The 18,601-nt window shown below is 44.6% G+C and overlaps 1 protein-coding gene across 6 annotated transcripts in view; it reads right to left on the reverse strand.

Annotated features, from left to right (window-relative positions):
• The window catches only part of PDE7B (phosphodiesterase 7B), a 514,887-nt gene that overhangs the window by 40,818 nt on the left and 455,468 nt on the right, over window positions 1–18,601 (reverse strand). For all 6 annotated transcript variants that reach the window (XM_068231627.1, XM_068231626.1, XM_068231628.1 and 3 more), the window contains one exon: window positions 1,245–1,396. In XM_068231627.1, the coding sequence (XP_068087728.1) occupies window positions 1,245–1,396 (152 nt within the window). The remainder of the gene's footprint in view (window positions 1–1,244; window positions 1,397–18,601) is intronic.

An 18,601-nucleotide genomic window follows, 5' to 3' on the forward strand; every position in this document is an offset into this window, starting at 1 on the left:
GTTGTCAGAGATTAGGCATAACCTCACATTAATATTCAATAAGCAGTATTTATGTAGTCATTGATGGTGTTGATAAGTATAAAACAACAGTGCCTGTGTGACAAATGTAAGCTCATGAGCTTACCACCATATTATTTTACTAAAGAAAAGGCCAAATCCACTGAAAATGTAACCTCCTAGGTAGGAAATGATAAAGACTATTATCTAGGGTTCTAGGGGGTGGTATAAAGAGTGAGTGTATGAGTGCACTTATTTTTTAAAGTAGTGTATCGGATTCAGAGCCTCAGCAAAGCATCTTTAAAGCTCCCGCCGGGGCTCCTCTTTGGTTCACTGGGGAGCCCCGGCAGGAGCTTCAAAGACGCTTTGCCGGGGCTCTGATTCACAGAAATTACAGTGACTTATACACTGTAATTACACGACGGGAAACTTGCGGCGACAGGCGGCAGGTGATTAGCGGTGGGATGGATATTGACAGGGTTGCCCCATGCAGCTACATGAGGGGCTTTAGAGATGTGCGGTGGCCTGGCAGGAGCCCTGGGGGTCTCCTTATTGAAGCATACCCCCAGATGCAGTGGCGACGACGTGCGTCAGCATGTTTAGACCCGCTCTTTGCAGGTCTAAGGTAACGCTCAAGTCTTCCCACATGAGACATGAAAAGGGCAATTGGATAGCGAGGGGTCTTAAGTTAAATTGGATAAGGCGATGCTTCCATTGCCTAAATTAATAACTCAGCACTGGCGAGTTCAGCAATAGGATATGGCCTTCAATGTGTAATGTACTTCTTATTCCCCCAGATGTATTAACAATGCTAACCAACTATTTTGGCAATCTCACACACTCTATTACCTCTGGGGACCCATGTCAAACATAAATGCATGCATTATTTTTATTTCTAGGGATGAAACCCTAACATTCACATATATTAATATAATTCCCAAGACTAGTTGGTGAACTGAATAGACAGAATCTTTGCAGGACAAAACTTTTAAAGAGTACTGTATATAAATTAGAAACCATATTTTTATTTAATGCCTACATTTACTGAAACTTCATGGAGTTACAAATACTTCACTTGGACACATGGTCCAGCTAGTAGTCTTTATTTTGTTAGCTCTATCGACAATGTAAAGGTACTATTAAAAATATTTGTTCACCAAGAAACACAATTTATTTTGCACTATATCTGTTTTCAGCTAAATGATATTGTTAGTATGGTTTGTGTGCAGGAAACGGTCTATGCTTACCCGTGCCTGGCCAAGATAGTCCTCATCCAATAAGTGCAGGGAGGCTTGTGGTACAATTCCGCGAAGAAGCCTTGATGCATGAAAATATCTCTGAAAGCTTAAGAGTCGCTTTACTTTTTTCTTAGTGCCAATTTCCCCTGAGTGTGATGTGTCTGCCAAATAAAAAAAAATCAAATTTCAAGCAAAGGCAAATTGTAAACTTAATGGGCAAATTCTATATGCTAGAGAATGTTTTGATATTGATGTGCTACCATTATGTGGTATTGCTTTGGTAACACTGTAAAACAAGCATTTTTTTCTGTAGAATGTGTGAAGTTAAGTTTGAAAGCCTGACTGTTGTCTAGGGCACGGTTTCCCAAACCAGTCCTAATATTCAACAACAGTGCAACGTTTTTCAGATGGTAATATGTAAGTATAAATAAAGGCACCTGGAAAATATGCAAAGTTATTGGAACTTGAAGGTATGTTTAGAAAACACTGCCATGTTGTATTTTAAGTTTTACTGAAGTATGTTAAAAAATTCTAAATACTAGATCAAATGATATTACATTCCAATCTGTCTGATCTATGGTGAATCTAGAACCTGGTCGATTGTATATTCATCAACACTAAAGCCTGGTACACACTTTCAATTATGATTGGCCATTTACTGACCAATTTTACCATCTCCATGTAGTATGAGGGTCAACAGATTTGGAATAATATGAGCAGATTGCAGAGGTGTACTCTCATACTATGTGGTGGTGGTAAAATTGGTCAGAGATTGGCCAATCTTAATTGAAAGTGTGTACCAGGCTTTAGTCTACATATAAGCAGAGAAGGCAGTAGGTTTGGTTTACACTAAGTCTAGGTACAAGTAGAAAAAGGCAGTAGATTTGGATTCCATGATGTGTATGCAGTATTGTGTCAAAATGGCTCCTTGGTAGATGGAAATACTGCTATGTTTGAAACTTTGGTGAGCCTCATATGCTTTTGTGCACTCACTGTTTTAGGTTTATGCAGCAGTTGAGATATCAAGTGTAATTTCCAGGGAAGGGGTATAACTATGGTGAGAGGAGGCTGTATTGGGTGATTTTAATGACATACAGGTAGTCCCCGACTTACGAACGCCCAACTTACGAACGACCCACCGATACGAACAGCATGGATTCTGTTAATAAAAAGTGGGGGGGGGGGGAAGGCTGCGCATCCCTAGACACTTGCTGCAATTGAATGGTTAATCGCATAGGCATACACCGCCTCTATTAGACTGAAAAATGCATGCCCTGCATCCAAAACAATGCTAACATTTATTACACTAGGAGAAACTTTAGCTTCCAATATGGTTTGCATGCAAAGTATAAAGTACTAGACACTTGCGCCACGGTGAGGCAAACCTCCGGGCAAGTGACCTAACCTAAATTTAAAACCTCGGGAGCAGCTAAGCAAAAAAAAACCGTATAACTTACATTTTGTTGGAGAGCGAGGAGAACGCCAGCGCATACCACTAAGGCTGTATCTGAAATGATCACCAGCTCAGTGTGCAGCATCTAAATAGACTTTCTGCACACTACGCATTCAACTCAGATGCAAATCATATGCAAATCTGCTACTACTTATTATGCAAACAGGAAACTCAGGAGGAGGGACTAGGAGCAGCTAACCTGATAGTTATACAGTTACAAAGTTAAGAAAAAGTGGGGGGAAGGCAGCGCATCCCTAGACACATCCCTGTGTCTAGGGATGCGCAGCCTTCCCCCCACTCCTGAATTAAGTTTATTGCTTATTTGCAATCACATTCCCTACAGATCTGGAGGTCAGAGTTGGAGAACACACATTAATATTTCTCCTGTTACCACAATGCTGGAGTCTCTCCAAATTCTGTGAACAGAATTTTTTTAGACATTAGTTTGCCTGCTGCGTTTGATGGTAAAGTTGAGGTAAACTGCACCAGTACTGATATTGGATTAATGTTAAACTGATGCATGTATTAAAGGGGCAGTCAACATGACTGGAGCCACTTAATTATAGCCCCCTTGTGTTTCCGGATTCTGTGTAATAAACAAGTACCAGTATTGGCGATGCTTCAAAGTATACATTATTTGTACTTGTGTCACTGTTTGTCCTGATTGTACAGGGTGTTGAACAGCTCATGTGTCAATGTTCCACATTACTGTATGTTTTTGCACTATGCACAGCGCTATATAAATAAGACATAATAATAAATCTGTCTCTAGATTGACATAGATATTGTTGCCAAATAATAATAATAGCAACAACCTAATGCCAGTTTAGCAAGACTGCACTGATCTTGAAGGTAGGGCCTGGACACTCTGGGATGACCTGGACACACTGTCACATTGCTGAGCTGTTTTCAGCAAAGTGTATCACTAGGCCCTCATACTACAGAGAAGTGCATTCCAACAAAGCACTGCTGCGTGCATTTGTATGTAGCTGATTGAGGTTATTGCTGCAATGGTGAGCTATGCAGAGCTACCTGTATTGTATCAGAACACAATTGTGTGCACAATCTCTAAAACAAATGTCTTATAATCCAGATGACATTCACATTTGAAGTGGAAAAAGTTTATGCCTTGATCAGGGGCGTTTCTAGGGTCCTTGGAGATCAGTGGCACCTGTGGGCACCAGGCGGGGAGGTACATGCGCGCGCCGCGGCAAAAAATGGGCGTGGCCATGAGGTGAGTGGGCGTGGCCATGGGTGGGGCCAAATGTACATGAACTTAGCAGCGGTGTAAGCTACGGATAACGGGCCTGCCCATCGAAATATTGGACGGAGCCCCCTGTCCTTTATTTAGATCATTTACAATCAGTATAGGCATAGATCAAAGATGTATACGCACATACAATTTTGATTGGTCAATCACTAACCCCCAATTTTCCCACCCCCGTGCAGTAAGTGGGCCAACAGACAATGAATTTTATGAACAGAGCTAAAATTGGCTAATCAAAATTGTATGTGTGTACCAGGCTTTACAGCTAATACTGTACATACTGAAAGTAGCAGGGATCAGCATACAATACAGCTGGTTTACAATCAATAAAGGCACAGAGTAACACCTTACACTGTACACACTGGAGGTAAATCAGCACACAGTGCAAGCACTAGAGAACAGCGTATACTGTACATACTGTAGGCAGCAGAATTCAGCACACTGCAGCTAGCGTGCCAAAAATATGACGATCACGTTGTGCGGCGTGATTATCGCGCCGCACCAAAAAATTGGTGGGCCATGGACCAGAATATAGGTGTGGTAATGGGTGGAGACAAATTTACATGAACCTAGCAATGGTGGGACATCAGATTAGGACAGTGGTGGCGAACCTTTTGGAGGCCGAGTGCCCAAACTGCAACCCAAAAGTCACCTATCGCAAAGTGGCAACAGCAATTTAAACTAAATACTGTACAAACGTTTTAACTCATACATGAACATTATGGAAAATCCAAGTTGAAAATAAACTGTGAAGATAAACAATTTCATCCATCCTACTCCTGAAAAATGTATTCAATTTTTTAGAACCTCCCAGTTTTATTTTCTGTTTTAAAACGCTAAAAAAGTAGGTTTAATGCTATTGTCTCATATGATAAGGATTCAGCTTTTCCCATAGTCTCGCAGTTAGCAATCATGTGACCCCCAACAAGACATATTCAGCAATCATGAGGCCCCCAACAAATCATGAGGCCCCCAACAAGACAAATTCAGCAATCATGAGGCCTCCAACAAATCATGAGGCCCCCAACAAGACAAATTCAGCACTTATGAGGCCCCCAACAAATCATGAGGCCCCCAACAAGACAAATTCAGCAATCATGAGGCCCCCAACAAATCATGAGGCCCCCAACAAGACAAATTCAGCAATCATGAGGCCCCCAACAAGACAAATTCAGCAGTCATGAGGCACATAAATAGACAGCATTTCACATAAATAGGCAGAATGCCCCCTTAATATGGTAGCCCCCCAAGTTAGGTAGTCAGTGACAGGGACCCCCAGGTTAGCTAGTGAGTGACAGGCGCCTCCAGTTAGGTAGTGAGTGACAGGGACCCCGATAGTGAGTGACAGGGAGCACCTTTAGGTAGTGAGTGAGTGACAGGGAGCCCCTTTAGGCAGTGAGTGAGTGACAGGGAGCCCCTTTAGGGAGTGAGTGAGTGCCAGGGGAGCCCCTTTAGGTAGTGAGTGAGTGACAGGGAGCCCCTTTAGGGAGTGAGTGAGTGACAGGGAGCCCCTTTAGGCAGTGAGTGAGTGACAGGGAGCCCCTTTAGGGAGTGAGTGCGTGACAGGGAGCCCCTTTAGGGAGTGAGTGCGTGCCAGGGAGCCCCTTTAGGGAGTGAGTGACAGGGAGCCCCTTTAGGGAGTGAGTGACAGGGAGCCCCTTTAGGGAGTGAATGAGTGACAGGGAGCCCCTTTAGGGAGTGAGTGAGTGCCAGGGAGCCCCTTTAGGGAGTGAGTGCGTGCCAGGGAGCCCCTTTAGGGAGTGAGTGCGTGCCAGGGAGCCCCTTTAGGGAGTGGGTGCGTGCCAGGGAGCCCCTTTAGGGAGTGGGTGCGTGCCAGGGAGCCCCTTTAGGGAGTGAGTGAGTGACAGGGAGCCCCTTTAGGGAGTGAGTGACAGGGAGCCCCTTTAGGGAGTGAGTGACAGGGAGCCCCTTTAGGGAGTGAGTGAGTGCCAGGGAGCCCCTTTAGGGAGTGAGTGAGTGACAGGGAGCCCCTTTAGGGAGTGAGTGAGTGACAGGGAGCCCCTTTAGGGAGTGAGTGAGTGACAGGGAGCCCCTTTAGGGAGTGAGTGACAGGGAGCCCCTTTAGGGAGTGAGTGAGTGACAGGGAGCCCCTTTAGGGAGTGAGTGACAGGGAGCCCCTTTAGGGAGTGAGTGAGTGACAGGGAGCCCCTTTAGGGAGTGAGTGCGTGCCAGGGAGCCCCTTTAGGGAGTGGGTGCGTGCCAGGGAGCCCCTTTAGGGAGTGAGTGAGTGCCAGGGAGCCCCTTTAGGGAGTGAGTGAGTGCCAGGGAGCCCCTTTAGGGTGTGAGTGAGTGACAGGGAGCCCCTTTAGGGAGTGAGTGCCAGGGAGCCCCTTTAGGGAGTGAGTGAGTGACAGGGAGCCCCTTTAGGGAGTGAGTGAGTGCCAGGGAGCCCCTTTAGGGAGTGAGTGACAGGGAGCCCCTTTAGGGAGTGAGTGAGTGCCAGGGAGCCCCTTTAGGGAGTGAGTGCCAGGGAGCCCCTTTAGGGAGTGAGTGAGTGCCAGGGGAGCCCCTTTAGGGAGTGAGTGCGTGCCAGGGAGCCCCTTTAGGGAGTGAGTGACAGGGAGCCCCTTTAGGGAGTGAGTGAGTGCCAGGGGAGCCCCTTTAGGGAGTGAGTGCGTGCCAGGGAGCCCCTTTAGGGAGTGAGTGAGTGACAGGGAGCCCCTTTAGTGAGTGAGTGAGTGAGTGACAGGGAGGCCCCCCCCCTCTAGCCGCCGCCGCCGCCGCTCCCCCCCTACCTCTCAGCAGACCTCAGGATCAGCGGCGACCCGACCAGATGTACGAGCGGGCACTGGACGCACCCGCTCGATATCCGGAAGTGAGGTCACTTCCGCATATCAGTGCGGGCGCTGGGTCCTAGCGCCCGCACGATTGGTCGCCGGCTCGCCGCCTGATCCTGAGGTCTGAGACTGTCAGTGACGCGGCGGCTGGAGGGAGCCGCTGAGTCTTGACAGAGGGGGCGGCCGGGCGGAGATCCGTGGCACCCCAGGACAGATTGGGGGCACGTGCCCCCCTAAAACAGGGCTAGCGACGCCCCTGGTCTTGATTCCTGTGTTAATAAACCACAAGAGTGCAGCAACTCATAACATTATCATTACCATTTCCTGGCTAAGCACAACATTTTTGAAAAAAAATTGTATACTTCTTAACAGTGTTTATTGTTGTTTATATGTTGTTCCATGCCATAAGTCAATTTGTACCAGTGAAACCTTCTGCTGTTCACTTGGGAGCAAGCTATGCACAAAATACTAACTGAATCCTCCCATACTATCATGTAACCATCAAGACTATAAAGTGATTTGAAGATCAGGGAAGAATGGACAGGGGTGGTAGTGATAGACTTCACTTAATTTAGGATGAGACTTCAGGATATCGGTTAAGGTTAAGCAGCAGTATTGGATACGGTGAGCATTAATGACAGACTGTGAGATTAGGGGTAAGGTCAGGGTGGGTTACACTTAGGGGAAGGGTCATGTGGAAAAACCATAATATTTTTATAGCACTTTTCTCCCTGGGGACTCAAAGCGCTGTGACCCTGCTGTGACCCTGCATTATGCAGTCTCAAAGGCTCAGGAAAAGAGGTGAGTTTTTAGCCTTTTTTTTAAAGCGGTCCAGAGAAGGAGCCTCTCGTACTGATTGTGGAAGTGAGTTCCATAGAGTAGGGGCTGCATAGGAAAAGGCCCGAGCACCAAATGTTAAGTGTGTCCTTGTTCACAAGGTTAAGGTTAGGGATAGGGTAGGAGGTGTAGAAGGATATCAGTAGGATAGGGCTTAAGATTAGTATTAGTCACAGAAGAGGGGAAAGGTTAAAGATAGACATAGGGCAGGGGATTAGGTTGAGGGGTAAGGTCAGGAGAGGTCAGGCAGAGACACCAAAGATCTGAATATGGAGGTATTCTGTCATATCCTATTGCCCATGCCTAGTTAAACAATTCAAGGGAGTCTGTGCTGAAAGAACACATACATAAATCAGTTCTATTGATTATGCGGATGATGTACATTTGCAATGAAACCGCACAGAAGTGTCCAAACACAACAAATGCTCAGTATGACACTCGTGCCTGATGTCCAGCTAATGTGCCGTGCAGTGGAAACACGATACTGCTTTTCTTTGCATCTCTACTCACTTGATATGGTAGTTTAAGCATGAAAGCAGATTATAGAAGCATTGGTTTAATTTATTAACGCATGCAACACATTATGATTATGTAACTGAAGATTACTGAGCCACCGTAGATTTGAAGACCACGATCTGATTCAATTAAGCTTCTAGCCATAGCTTCACTGACTGGCAAAACATGAAAGCAATTCTGTTCCAACCCGTTCCAGTAAAAACTGCTTCCTGGTTCTGAAGAAACTTTCAGCAAGACAGGAAAATTATAGCTGCACATAAATCTTTCTCCCTGACAATGAATTATCTGAGGTCAAGCCATTTTACAGCCCAGGAAAAGTGTAATACTAGAACGCCAGACCACCACATGGTGAAGTGTAACATTCCATGGTTATGCTGGACTACTGAACCACATTCAGTATTTGGCAAGCGTCTAAAATCCTATCTCAAGAAAACAACGCTGCGCTATTATCAAAGGGCCACTATGCAAAATGTCACTATATTATTTCACTGGCCGATATGGTCACAATATGTAACTATGTAAAACATATTTTTATTTCTGAACATAGTTCTCCTTTTTATTATATAAGGATTGTATTATACATGCACCGGATTATGTAGTGCACTGTAAAGCCATAAATAGCAATATAGCAACAAGACAATATACATAGCTCCAGACGATTGTTAACTACAGGAAGAGCACTAACCTTCCCTTCTCCAATGCCTAACACTAGAGGTTTGTGTTAAGCAATGGACAGGGGAGGATAGCTTTAGGCAGAGTAACGGTTAGTGTTAGGCAGAGAAGAGGGGAAATTAACGTTAGGCAGAGGAGAGGTTAGTGTTACACAGAGGAGAGAGGAGGAAAGTGTTTCACAGGTAATAATCTGCTTCATCAGGCAATGAAAAGGAGCAAATAGCAACAATAAGTCATAATAAAGCCAGGCTCCTAACACAGAGAAGAGGTTAGTGTTATGCAGAGGAGAGGGGATGTTAGTGTTATGCAGAGGAGAGGGGATGTTAGTGTTAGGTAGAGGAGAGGGGATGTTAGTGTTCGGTAGAGGAGAGGGGATGTTAGTGTTAGGCAGAGGAGAGGGGATGTTAGTGTTAGGCAGAGGAGAAGGGATGTTAGTGTTAGGCAGAGGAGAAGGGATGTTAGTGTTAGGCAGAGGAGAAGGGATGTTAGTGTTAGGCAGAGGAGAAGGGATGTTAGTGTTAGGCAGAGGAGAGGGGATGTTAGTGTTATGCAGAGGAGAGGGGATGTTAGTGTTAGGCAGAGGAGAAGGGATGTTAGTGTTAGGCAGAGGAGAAGGGATGTTAGTGTTAGGCAGAGGAGAAGGGATGTTAGTGTTAGGCAGAGGAGAGGGGATGTTAGTGTTAGGCAGAGGAGAGGGGATGTTAGTGTTAGGCAGAGGAGAAGGGATGTTAGTGTTAGGCAGAGGAGAGGGGGTGTTAGTGTTAGGCAGAGGAGAGGGGATGTTAGTGTTAGGCAGAGGAGAAGGGATGTTAGTGTTAGGCAGAGGAGAAGGGATGTTAGTGTTAGGCAGAGGAGAGGGGATGTTAGTGTTAGGCAGAGGAGAGGGGAGGTTAGTGTTAGGCAGAGGAGAAGGGATGTTAGTGTTAGGCAGAGGAGAAGGGATGTTAGTGTTAGGCAGAGGAGAGGGGATGTTAGTGTTAGGCAGAGGAGAGGGGATGTTAGTGTTAGGCAGAGGAGAGGGGATGTTAGTGTTAGGCAGAGGAGAAGGGATGTTAGTGTTAGGCAGAGGAGAAGGGATGTTAGTGTTAGGCAGAGGAGAGGGGATGTTAGTGTTAGGCAGAGGAGAGGGGATGTTAGTGTTAGGCAGAGGAGAAGGGATGTTAGTGTTAGGCAGAGGAGAGGGGATGTTAGTGTTAGGCAGAGGAGAGGGGATGTTAGTGTTAGGCAGAGGAGAGGGGAGGTTAGTGTTAGGCAGAGGAGAAGGGATGTTAGTGTTAGGCAGAGGAGAGGGGATGTTAGTGTTAGGCAGAGGAGAGGGGATGTTAGTGTTAGGCAGAGGAGAAGGGATGTTAGTGTTAGGCAGAGGAGAAGGGATGTTAGTGTTAGGCAGAGGAGAGGGGATGTTAGTGTTAGGCAGAGGAGAAGGGATGTTAGTGTTAGGCAGAGGAGAAGGGATGTTAGTGTTAGGCAGAGGAGAGGGGATGTTAGTGTTAGGCAGAGGAGAGGGGATGTTAGTGTTAGGCAGAGGAGAAGGGATGTTAGTGTTAGGCAGAGGAGAAGGGATGTTAGTGTTAGGCAGAGGAGAGGGGATGTTAGTGTTAGGCAGAGGAGAGGGGAGGTTAGTGTTAGGCAGAGGAGAAGGGATGTTAGTGTTAGGCAGAGGAGAAGGGATGTTAGTGTTAGGCAGAGGAGAGGGGATGTTAGTGTTAGGCAGAGGAGAGGGGATGTTAGTGTTAGGCAGAGGAGAGGGGATGTTAGTGTTAGGCAGAGGAGAGGGGATGTTAGTGTTAGGCAGAGGAGAAGGGATGTTAGTGTTAGGCAGAGGAGAGGGGATGTTAGTGTTAGGCAGAGGAGAGGGGATGTTAGTGTTAGGCAGAGGAGAAGGGATGTTAGTGTTAGGCAGAGGAGAGGGGATGTTAGTGTTAGGCAGAGGAGAGGGGATGTTAGTGTTAGGCAGAGGAGAGGGGAGGTTAGTGTTAGGCAGAGGAGAAGGGATGTTAGTGTTAGGCAGAGGAGAAGGGATGTTAGTGTTAGGCAGAGGAGAGGGGATGTTAGTGTTAGGCAGAGGAGAAGGGATGTTAGTGTTAGGCAGAGGAGAGGGGATGTTAGTGTTAGGCAGAGGAGAGGGGATGTTAGTGTTAGGCAGAGGAGAAGGGATGTTAGTGTACGGTAGAGGAGAGGAGATGTTAGTGTTAGGCAGAGGAGAGGGGATGGACAAATCAGCTGTTAGGTTGACGGGCTAATATATAAGTACTGAATATTATTATTTATTGGTTTATACAGCACCACTATCTTCCATGGTGCTGTAATTAGTAAAAAAAAACAAATATAGGTGCATAAAATACAGACATTACTAGTCCCAATAGCACATAAAACAGAGTTGGTAGACAATATACAGAAAAAATCTAACAGAAAATGATATGGTGTGTACTAGGCATAAAAGAATAGGGAGAAAAAAAAGGGTGAAGTGTGGTGCATACTTATCTGTAGACCATGTGTTTTCCAACTCCTGTCCTGCAAGAAGCAGAGCTTGCTCAGAGGATGGAGAATAAAAAGTTGTGTTTTAAGGGTGTGCTTAAAGATGTCAAAGATTGGAAAGTGACAGATTTGTTTTGGAAGGGCATTTCAAAGAATTTATGTAAGTAACTGCACCTATACATCTGTCCCTAAAATTCTATGAAAAAGTGAACTGTGCCTTCTATTTTGGAACTTCAGCAGGCTAGGCTTTCCAGCAGCAGAAGCCTCTAGCCTTCCACTCAGCAGCTTGATTAGAAAGCAATTGAGGCTATTTTCCTTCATCTATTACTACATTCTGTTATGTAGACCAATGGCTGAAGCTTGCAATGTCACTGCCAAGTTGGTAACATTATCCCCAGTCTACGTCACAGTGTGTAGCAACAGATGGAAGAAGACAGAATCCATTGCCTAGTGACTGAGTTGTGGGCTGGAAGCCTGAAGGTCACAGCAGCCAAAACTCATTATCTCCATGTGTTTGAGTGGGTTTCCTCTGGGCATTCTGGTTTCCTCCTACATCCCAAAAACAAACTGATACATTGGTTTTCTGCCAAAATTAGCCTTAGACCATGATAGGTATAAATTATTATGAATGATAGAGACATATGACTATGTCTATGAATTAGATTAAGAGCTCAACTGAGGGACAGTTGGTGATATGACTATACACTCTATAAAGCACTGCCGCAAGATGTCAGTTCTATATAAATACATAATAATAATATGGTAGGACATAAATTAAAGCGGACCCAAACCAAACTTTTTTTTACTCAAAATGTTTAGTTGCACCGCTCTGACACATACAAAGATAAATAAACACTCCTTCAAGCCTATGAGCTTTTCAGTGCATGCTTTTCACCCTTCTCTTTTCATAACTAGGGTTATACAGGTGGCAGCCATTACTTCCGAGTTTAGTAGGTGATGTAAGATCATGGGTGTGTTTGTCATCAGCTACCCTCCCTCCCAGGGGTGTCATCTATGTGAAATCTCACACAAGCTGAGATCACCTCCCCTGTGACATCATTAGTAGCAGCCTGTGTTTTGTTTTTGTTTTTTATCTCCTCCAATAGTCTGCCGGATTCTGTCCCGGCAATATGAAAGGAAGGGAGGGGTTCCTCAAATAAATGTAAAATATTTTATATTTGTCATCATGCAGCTGAAAAAAGGCTGCTATTTATTATTATAATTTAGAAAATAGATTTTATTTCTAAAATCTTGTATTTTTAATTTGGGTCCACTTTAAGGCTATGGTAGAGATTAGATTGGGAGCTTCTCTGAGGCCAGTCAGTGACATGACTGTATACTCTATAAAGTGCTGCAGAAGATGTCAGTGCAATATAAGTACAACATAATACTGTTAATTGAGGGCAAAATGATACCTGTACCTAATTGAACAAGTTCACTTATCATGTTACTGATAAATTTCATGAACTAAATGTGACTTTACAACTGTGCTCGGTTTGAACCTGGAAATTATCTGGCTGCCGTGTGGGGTCAGAAAGGACCTCCCGCAATGCAATTTCCTGGGGGATTAGAGTTGAAAATTAGTGTTGAACTTTTTGGACATGTGTCTATTTTCAACCCATGAAACAATATAAAAAAAAATCAAACAAAAAATAAAAAGGAAGATATACAGCTTCACATGGACTCAGATTTGCACATAAGCAGTCAGCAATGTTTGTATCTGTTTATTCCTCTGACTCCTGTGCTTAGCAACAGAAGGCCAGCACTCAGTCCTACACAGTTGACATGTCTAAGAATTATATGACTACATGAGCTGTCCATGTAATTCTAGACTTTGCGTATACACTAAGCATAGATATATCCTGTGCTGTGTTGGACAAATGTTAACGACAATATAAAAAAGAATACATAGCTATTGATTTACCAAAGAATTTAACTACTAGTTGGATACTGTACTATGCAGTATATATTTCTAGAAGGGCATTACTTCTTTTTATCTTGTCCATTCCCTAGATATATTTTCCATCCTCGGCTTCTTTGAACCATGACATTTCAAGCCCCCTTCACACTGTGGTGTTGCATCTCTCTCCCTTTACCACTCCCGGGCACAGTGGTCATTAATCTCAATGACACTGGCCACAGTACCCGCGGTGCAAGGCGATGCGATGGAAGTGCTTCTGGTGATGCGGACGCTGCAGTTAATTGCTAATCTTTATAAATTGTTGTGGTATCGGTGCAGCACGCATGCACATACCAGCAAAGTCATTTGACGCACTTCCTGTCTGGACTGAGGGGACAGACCTTCTTCTCAGGCTCGCAGCATGTATGCAGCTATCTCTACAGCAGGGGTGTCAAACTCAAATAGATGGAGGGCCGAAATGTAAAACTTACACCAGGTCGAGGGCCGACAGTCATACCCCCCCCCCCCCCCCCCATCCCATTTGGAATAATTGCACAACACCCACAATTTGCACTGCCTGTTATGCAGGAAAAAAAAAACCTCATTGTAGGTAGGTATCCAGGTATAGGTGACCCCTGTATAGTAAGCCAGGTAGCTAAGAATAGGTGCCTCCAGTATAGATAGCTAGGCGTAACTGTCCCCTGGGTAGGTTAGCCAGGCAAAGGTGCCTCCTAATAGGTAGCAAGGAATAGCAGGTGCCCCAGTATAGGTAGCCAGGAATAGGAGCCCCAATATAGATAGCTAGGCATAGCAGGTTCCCCAGTGTAGTTAGCCAGGCATAGGTAGGTGCCCCAGTAGAGGTAGCCAGGCACATACAGGGTCGGTGGAGGTACAGTATAGTGGACACACAGTAATATACATAAAGTGGTACACATAGTAACATACAGCATAATAAAAAACATACACTTAAGTTGCATAGAAGAGACATGAGCATAGTAGAAAAGGACTAGTGTGGTCATCCGAGTGCTATGTGAGCAAAGCTGCCACAGTTATTTGCAGTGCTCAATGCTCTGCAGCGTTTCGGATGCCGCATTACGTCCGAGGAAGAAATTGTGCAGAGAGAGAAAGTGAGACCTGGTACGGCAGCAGTGACCTCCTGGCTGGTAGCATGGCTGGAGAGACCTCTGTGGCTGCGTATGGAAATCCAGGCCCCGGTTTGGGGCCTAGTCTGGCGAGGTGGGACAGAGGGCAGGTGGCAGCAGATATCGTTGCCGGTGGACCAACACTGGAGTCTCCTGACAGCCTCCTTGCTGTGCTCATCTACCCTTGGCACTGTTATGTCTTCCTTGCCTGGAAAGTGTCACGTGGGAGCTGCTGTGATGCAACCTCTGCCGCAGCCCTGATGGCATGGCTGAGGGGGGTGTTTCGACCTGTAGCGTGGATGAAATGCAGGGAGCAGTGAAGCATGGGAGAGCAGGTCATCCGAGGTCCGTGGGCAGCAATGGAGCAGTGGCATTCCGATTTCCCCTAGCCGCGGCTGAGGAGCAGCCGCATGCTTCCTCCTGTTATTGGCTGGTCTCCCTTACAGCAGCATCATGGCTCACGTGCTGGGGGACCATCAGTGTGCCGATTAGGTCAGGCCAGTGGCGTCCCTGCGGGTCCTGGTCGGGTCGCAGTGGTGAAGTGGCCCATGTGCAGCTCTTGTCTGGACAGGGTCTGATTGGGCCAGCGAATCCTGGATCATGGCAGGCGGTGGAACGGCCCACGTGCAGCCCATGTGCTGCAGAAGGAGGTTGCTGGGTGATCAGCAAACCGACCCTGGATCAAAAGAAGAGACGTCGGCGGGCTGAGCAAGAGAGTGATAGAGCATTACACTCTATCACTACTAATAGGAGGATGAGGCGGGCGGAGCAAGGGTGGTTATTGGAGAGGGGCCACCTGAAAATTCAAAGATGATGGGCGGGACGGGGCGGAGCAGCTAGCGTGTGCGAGATTTCATTGGCCCGCGCAATCGGGTGGCGAGCCAAGTTTTAAAGTGCCGCGGGCCACACTTAATGTTAATTAAAAAAGCAGTGGCGGGCCAAGTTTTCTGGCGCTGCGGGCCAAATTTGACACATGTTCTCTACAGTCAAGGGAACTTTGTGCGACTCCAGTTTTAGATAGATTAAAGAATATTTAAATACCCCTGTAAGGTTTGCTTGGCTATCCAATTTTGAGGCTAAAAACACACTAAGCAGAAATGCTAGCATTGCGGAAAAGTCTATGGGCTGCATGGAAATATAAAGCGGATTTTTACGCATTGAACCAGTAATGCGTAAAAATGTATGTGTTAATGTTCCTGCACTAACGGGAATGCGTAAAAATGTACACAATGCGTCCCGCCGACCTCCGAGGTCAGCATGCTGCCAGCGGGGGACTGGAGCAGCAGTGAGTGACTACGAGGGCACAGGATGGCTGCATGGGGCTGGTAGAAGCCCCAGGTAAGTGAAACTCATTTTTTTTATTTTGCTTGGACATTCCCTTTAAACTACCGTAGTACAGTATTGCCATGGCATGTGTCCCAAAAGCAATATTAATGATGAGTTCCACTTCAAGCGCACCTCCATTGTACATCACCTGTCCAATGGGTCCTCTCACCTGCTGGATCTTCTTGTGAACCACTCCTGGAATCGGGCGGACAAGGGGCTCCAGGAGTGGTTCACAAGAAGAAGATCCAGCAGGTGAGAGGACGCATTGGACAGGTGATGTACAATGGAGGTCCGCTTGAAATAGAACACTTTACATTAGGTGGTAGTTGAAATTGTCAGACACTATTTATAGCAAGTTCTTAGATTCAAAACCAATAAACCGCACATAAGCAAACCAAAATTAGTATTTATAGATATTAAAAAGCATCACGGAATAATAACTGAGAACATAAAAATTTCGAGGCATATAATAACACCGCACAAAACCTGACAAAAGCTTCTAAGGCCTTGAGACTTGGGAGAGGGCTTACATCACTTCTGTTTACGCTTCAGTACACTGTGTTCATTTATGAAAGCACAAAATATAATTCACTTAACAATTCACTTAACATACAGAAATGCACTCTGTATGTATTTAGAGGGTTTAGCCTGTCTAATTCACCTTCATCTATGACTAATCACAATTTGTAATTTGATCGCTCAGCTACGTCAGCTGACTGTCATGGCAGGGAGCTAATTTATAAACACAGGATTTTAAAGTGAACCCAAGGTGAAACTAAACTGATGAGATAAACAATTGTATTTATCCTACCACCTAAATTTTTTTTTTTTTTTGATATTCCAGGGTTTTATTTTATTTTTAAACATTTAAAAACTAGATTAAATGTTTTGTTGCCTTTGCTCAGTGCCAGCCTAATAAGTGTCCCAGAGTTAGAAAAAGGTCAATAGTTGATGTATTTTATCTCCTTTTGCTCTCAGAAGTTGTATTCTGCCAGGAAAACTTTATGGCTGTAATTTTCTGATCAGTGATGTTTACTATATTTCTGACAAGGTACCGAAGAGACAGAAGCTGTCACTTCCATACCTAAAAATTAAAGCTAATTGCAGCACAATTTTTAAAACCACGTTTTCACTGAGTGCTGCATCCCTCTCCGAGACGGACACGGCACCTGTACAACTGAGAATCTGCATCCAAAAACACTTGCCATGCCAATGCACAGCGATGGTGATTTGGATGCAATCTGGGAAAAAATACAGCAGCTGCTATTTTTTCTTACACATGCATTGGAAGCAGCCTATTGATTCCAACAGGTTGTCATTGTGGTTCCGTTTTTGTGTGCGGGAAAATTGGGCAAATTGGCCCCTGGTGGAAATGGGCCCTAATCTCCATGGACACATTGTTATTAAACCTAAACTAACCATGTTAGATCACTTTTTTCTTGGTATATTTGTTAATTTATAGCAGCAGTAGCGTGTACCGTGTCAGCCATCAGTAAAAGCAAGAAGTTTTGTTTCGGGATGATAAGCCAAAAGCTTACTCTTATTCTTTTAAATTAGCCGATAAATGGTATCATCCTGATTCAAAACTTCTTGTTCATTTATATTACAGTTTACTACATATAAAGTTGGCTGTAGCTTACTTTAGCTGCTGTATGTGCTTTGAGTCCACCAGGAGTAAAGCGCTGTACCAATGTTAGGTAATTAAAGAGATTTAGGCTAGTGTTAACACCACTAACCAAAAAAAGATTCATATTTCTGCAAAAACACATAGGCGTTTTACGCAGGAAACATAAGTTTGCAAGTTTTGTTTTTACAAATGCTCATTGATTTTTCATAGTGATGACACAATGTTTTTCCATTTGCAATACAAATGCTGCTTATCGGAGCTTGTCCTTAAAAATGAGAAGTGTGTGTGTGTGTGTGTGTGTGTGTGTGTGTGTGTGTGTGTGTGTGTGTGTGTGTGTGTGTGTGTGTGTGTGTGTGTGTGTGTGTGTGTGTGGTGTGTGTGTGTGTGTGTGTGTGACACTATGTCTTATCTAGGGAGCTGTTGTGAAAATACTAGAGTTCCCTTCATTACTCCCAGGTATTAATGACTGCCAGTATCTTCATCTGCAGAATTATGTGTTATCAAGTATGTGGGAGAGCTGAAAGTTCCCACCAAGTTAAATGAGATGAAAATGAGATTCTTAAGGTATGTGGTAGCCAGTCTGACCCTTTCCACAACCTCGCACTGAAACTGGATATTACTGGCTTCAGCTGGCAGAATGCTAACTGCGCTAAGGTAATATTTTATAGATTCATATACATCAATGTACACTGTGTACCTGCTTGAATTAGTATCAATTTATGTCATCCGTTTTATTGGTTTGTGCTGAAGAAATATCACTAATTTGTTTTTACATTCTAATCTAAACAACTATTCTCATGTATTTATGGACTACATAAAAATGTTAGCACACAACACTTTGCATAGGGTAACATTTTCAGATGTATCCCTTGTAAATGTGCCACTAGGGCCATGAAAGCCATAAGAAATGATGGTCTACCGGTATATGTTTTGTACAGTCATGCCGAAATTGTTTGCACCCCAGAAAATTTTCCAAAAAATCAAGTATTTCTCACAGAAAAGTATTGCAGTAACACATGTTTTGCTGTACACATGTTTATTCCCTTTGTGTGTATTGGAACAAAACAAAAGGAGGAAAAAAAGTAAACTGGACATAATGTCACTCAAAACTCCAAAAGTGGGCTGGACAAAATTATTGGCACCCTTAACTTAATATTTGGTTGCACACCCTTTGGGAAAAACTAACTGAAATCAGTCGCTTCCTATAACCATCAATAAGCTTCTTATACCTCTCACCTGGAATTTGGACCACTCTTCCTTTGCAAACTGCTTCAGGTCTTTCTTATTGGAAGGGTGCCTTTTCCCAACAGCAATTTTAACCACTTCACCACTGAGGTGTTTTACCCCTTA

Source organism: Hyperolius riggenbachi, chromosome 4 (genome assembly GCF_040937935.1).
Source record: "Hyperolius riggenbachi isolate aHypRig1 chromosome 4, aHypRig1.pri, whole genome shotgun sequence".
NCBI lineage: Eukaryota > Metazoa > Chordata > Amphibia > Anura > Hyperoliidae > Hyperolius > Hyperolius riggenbachi.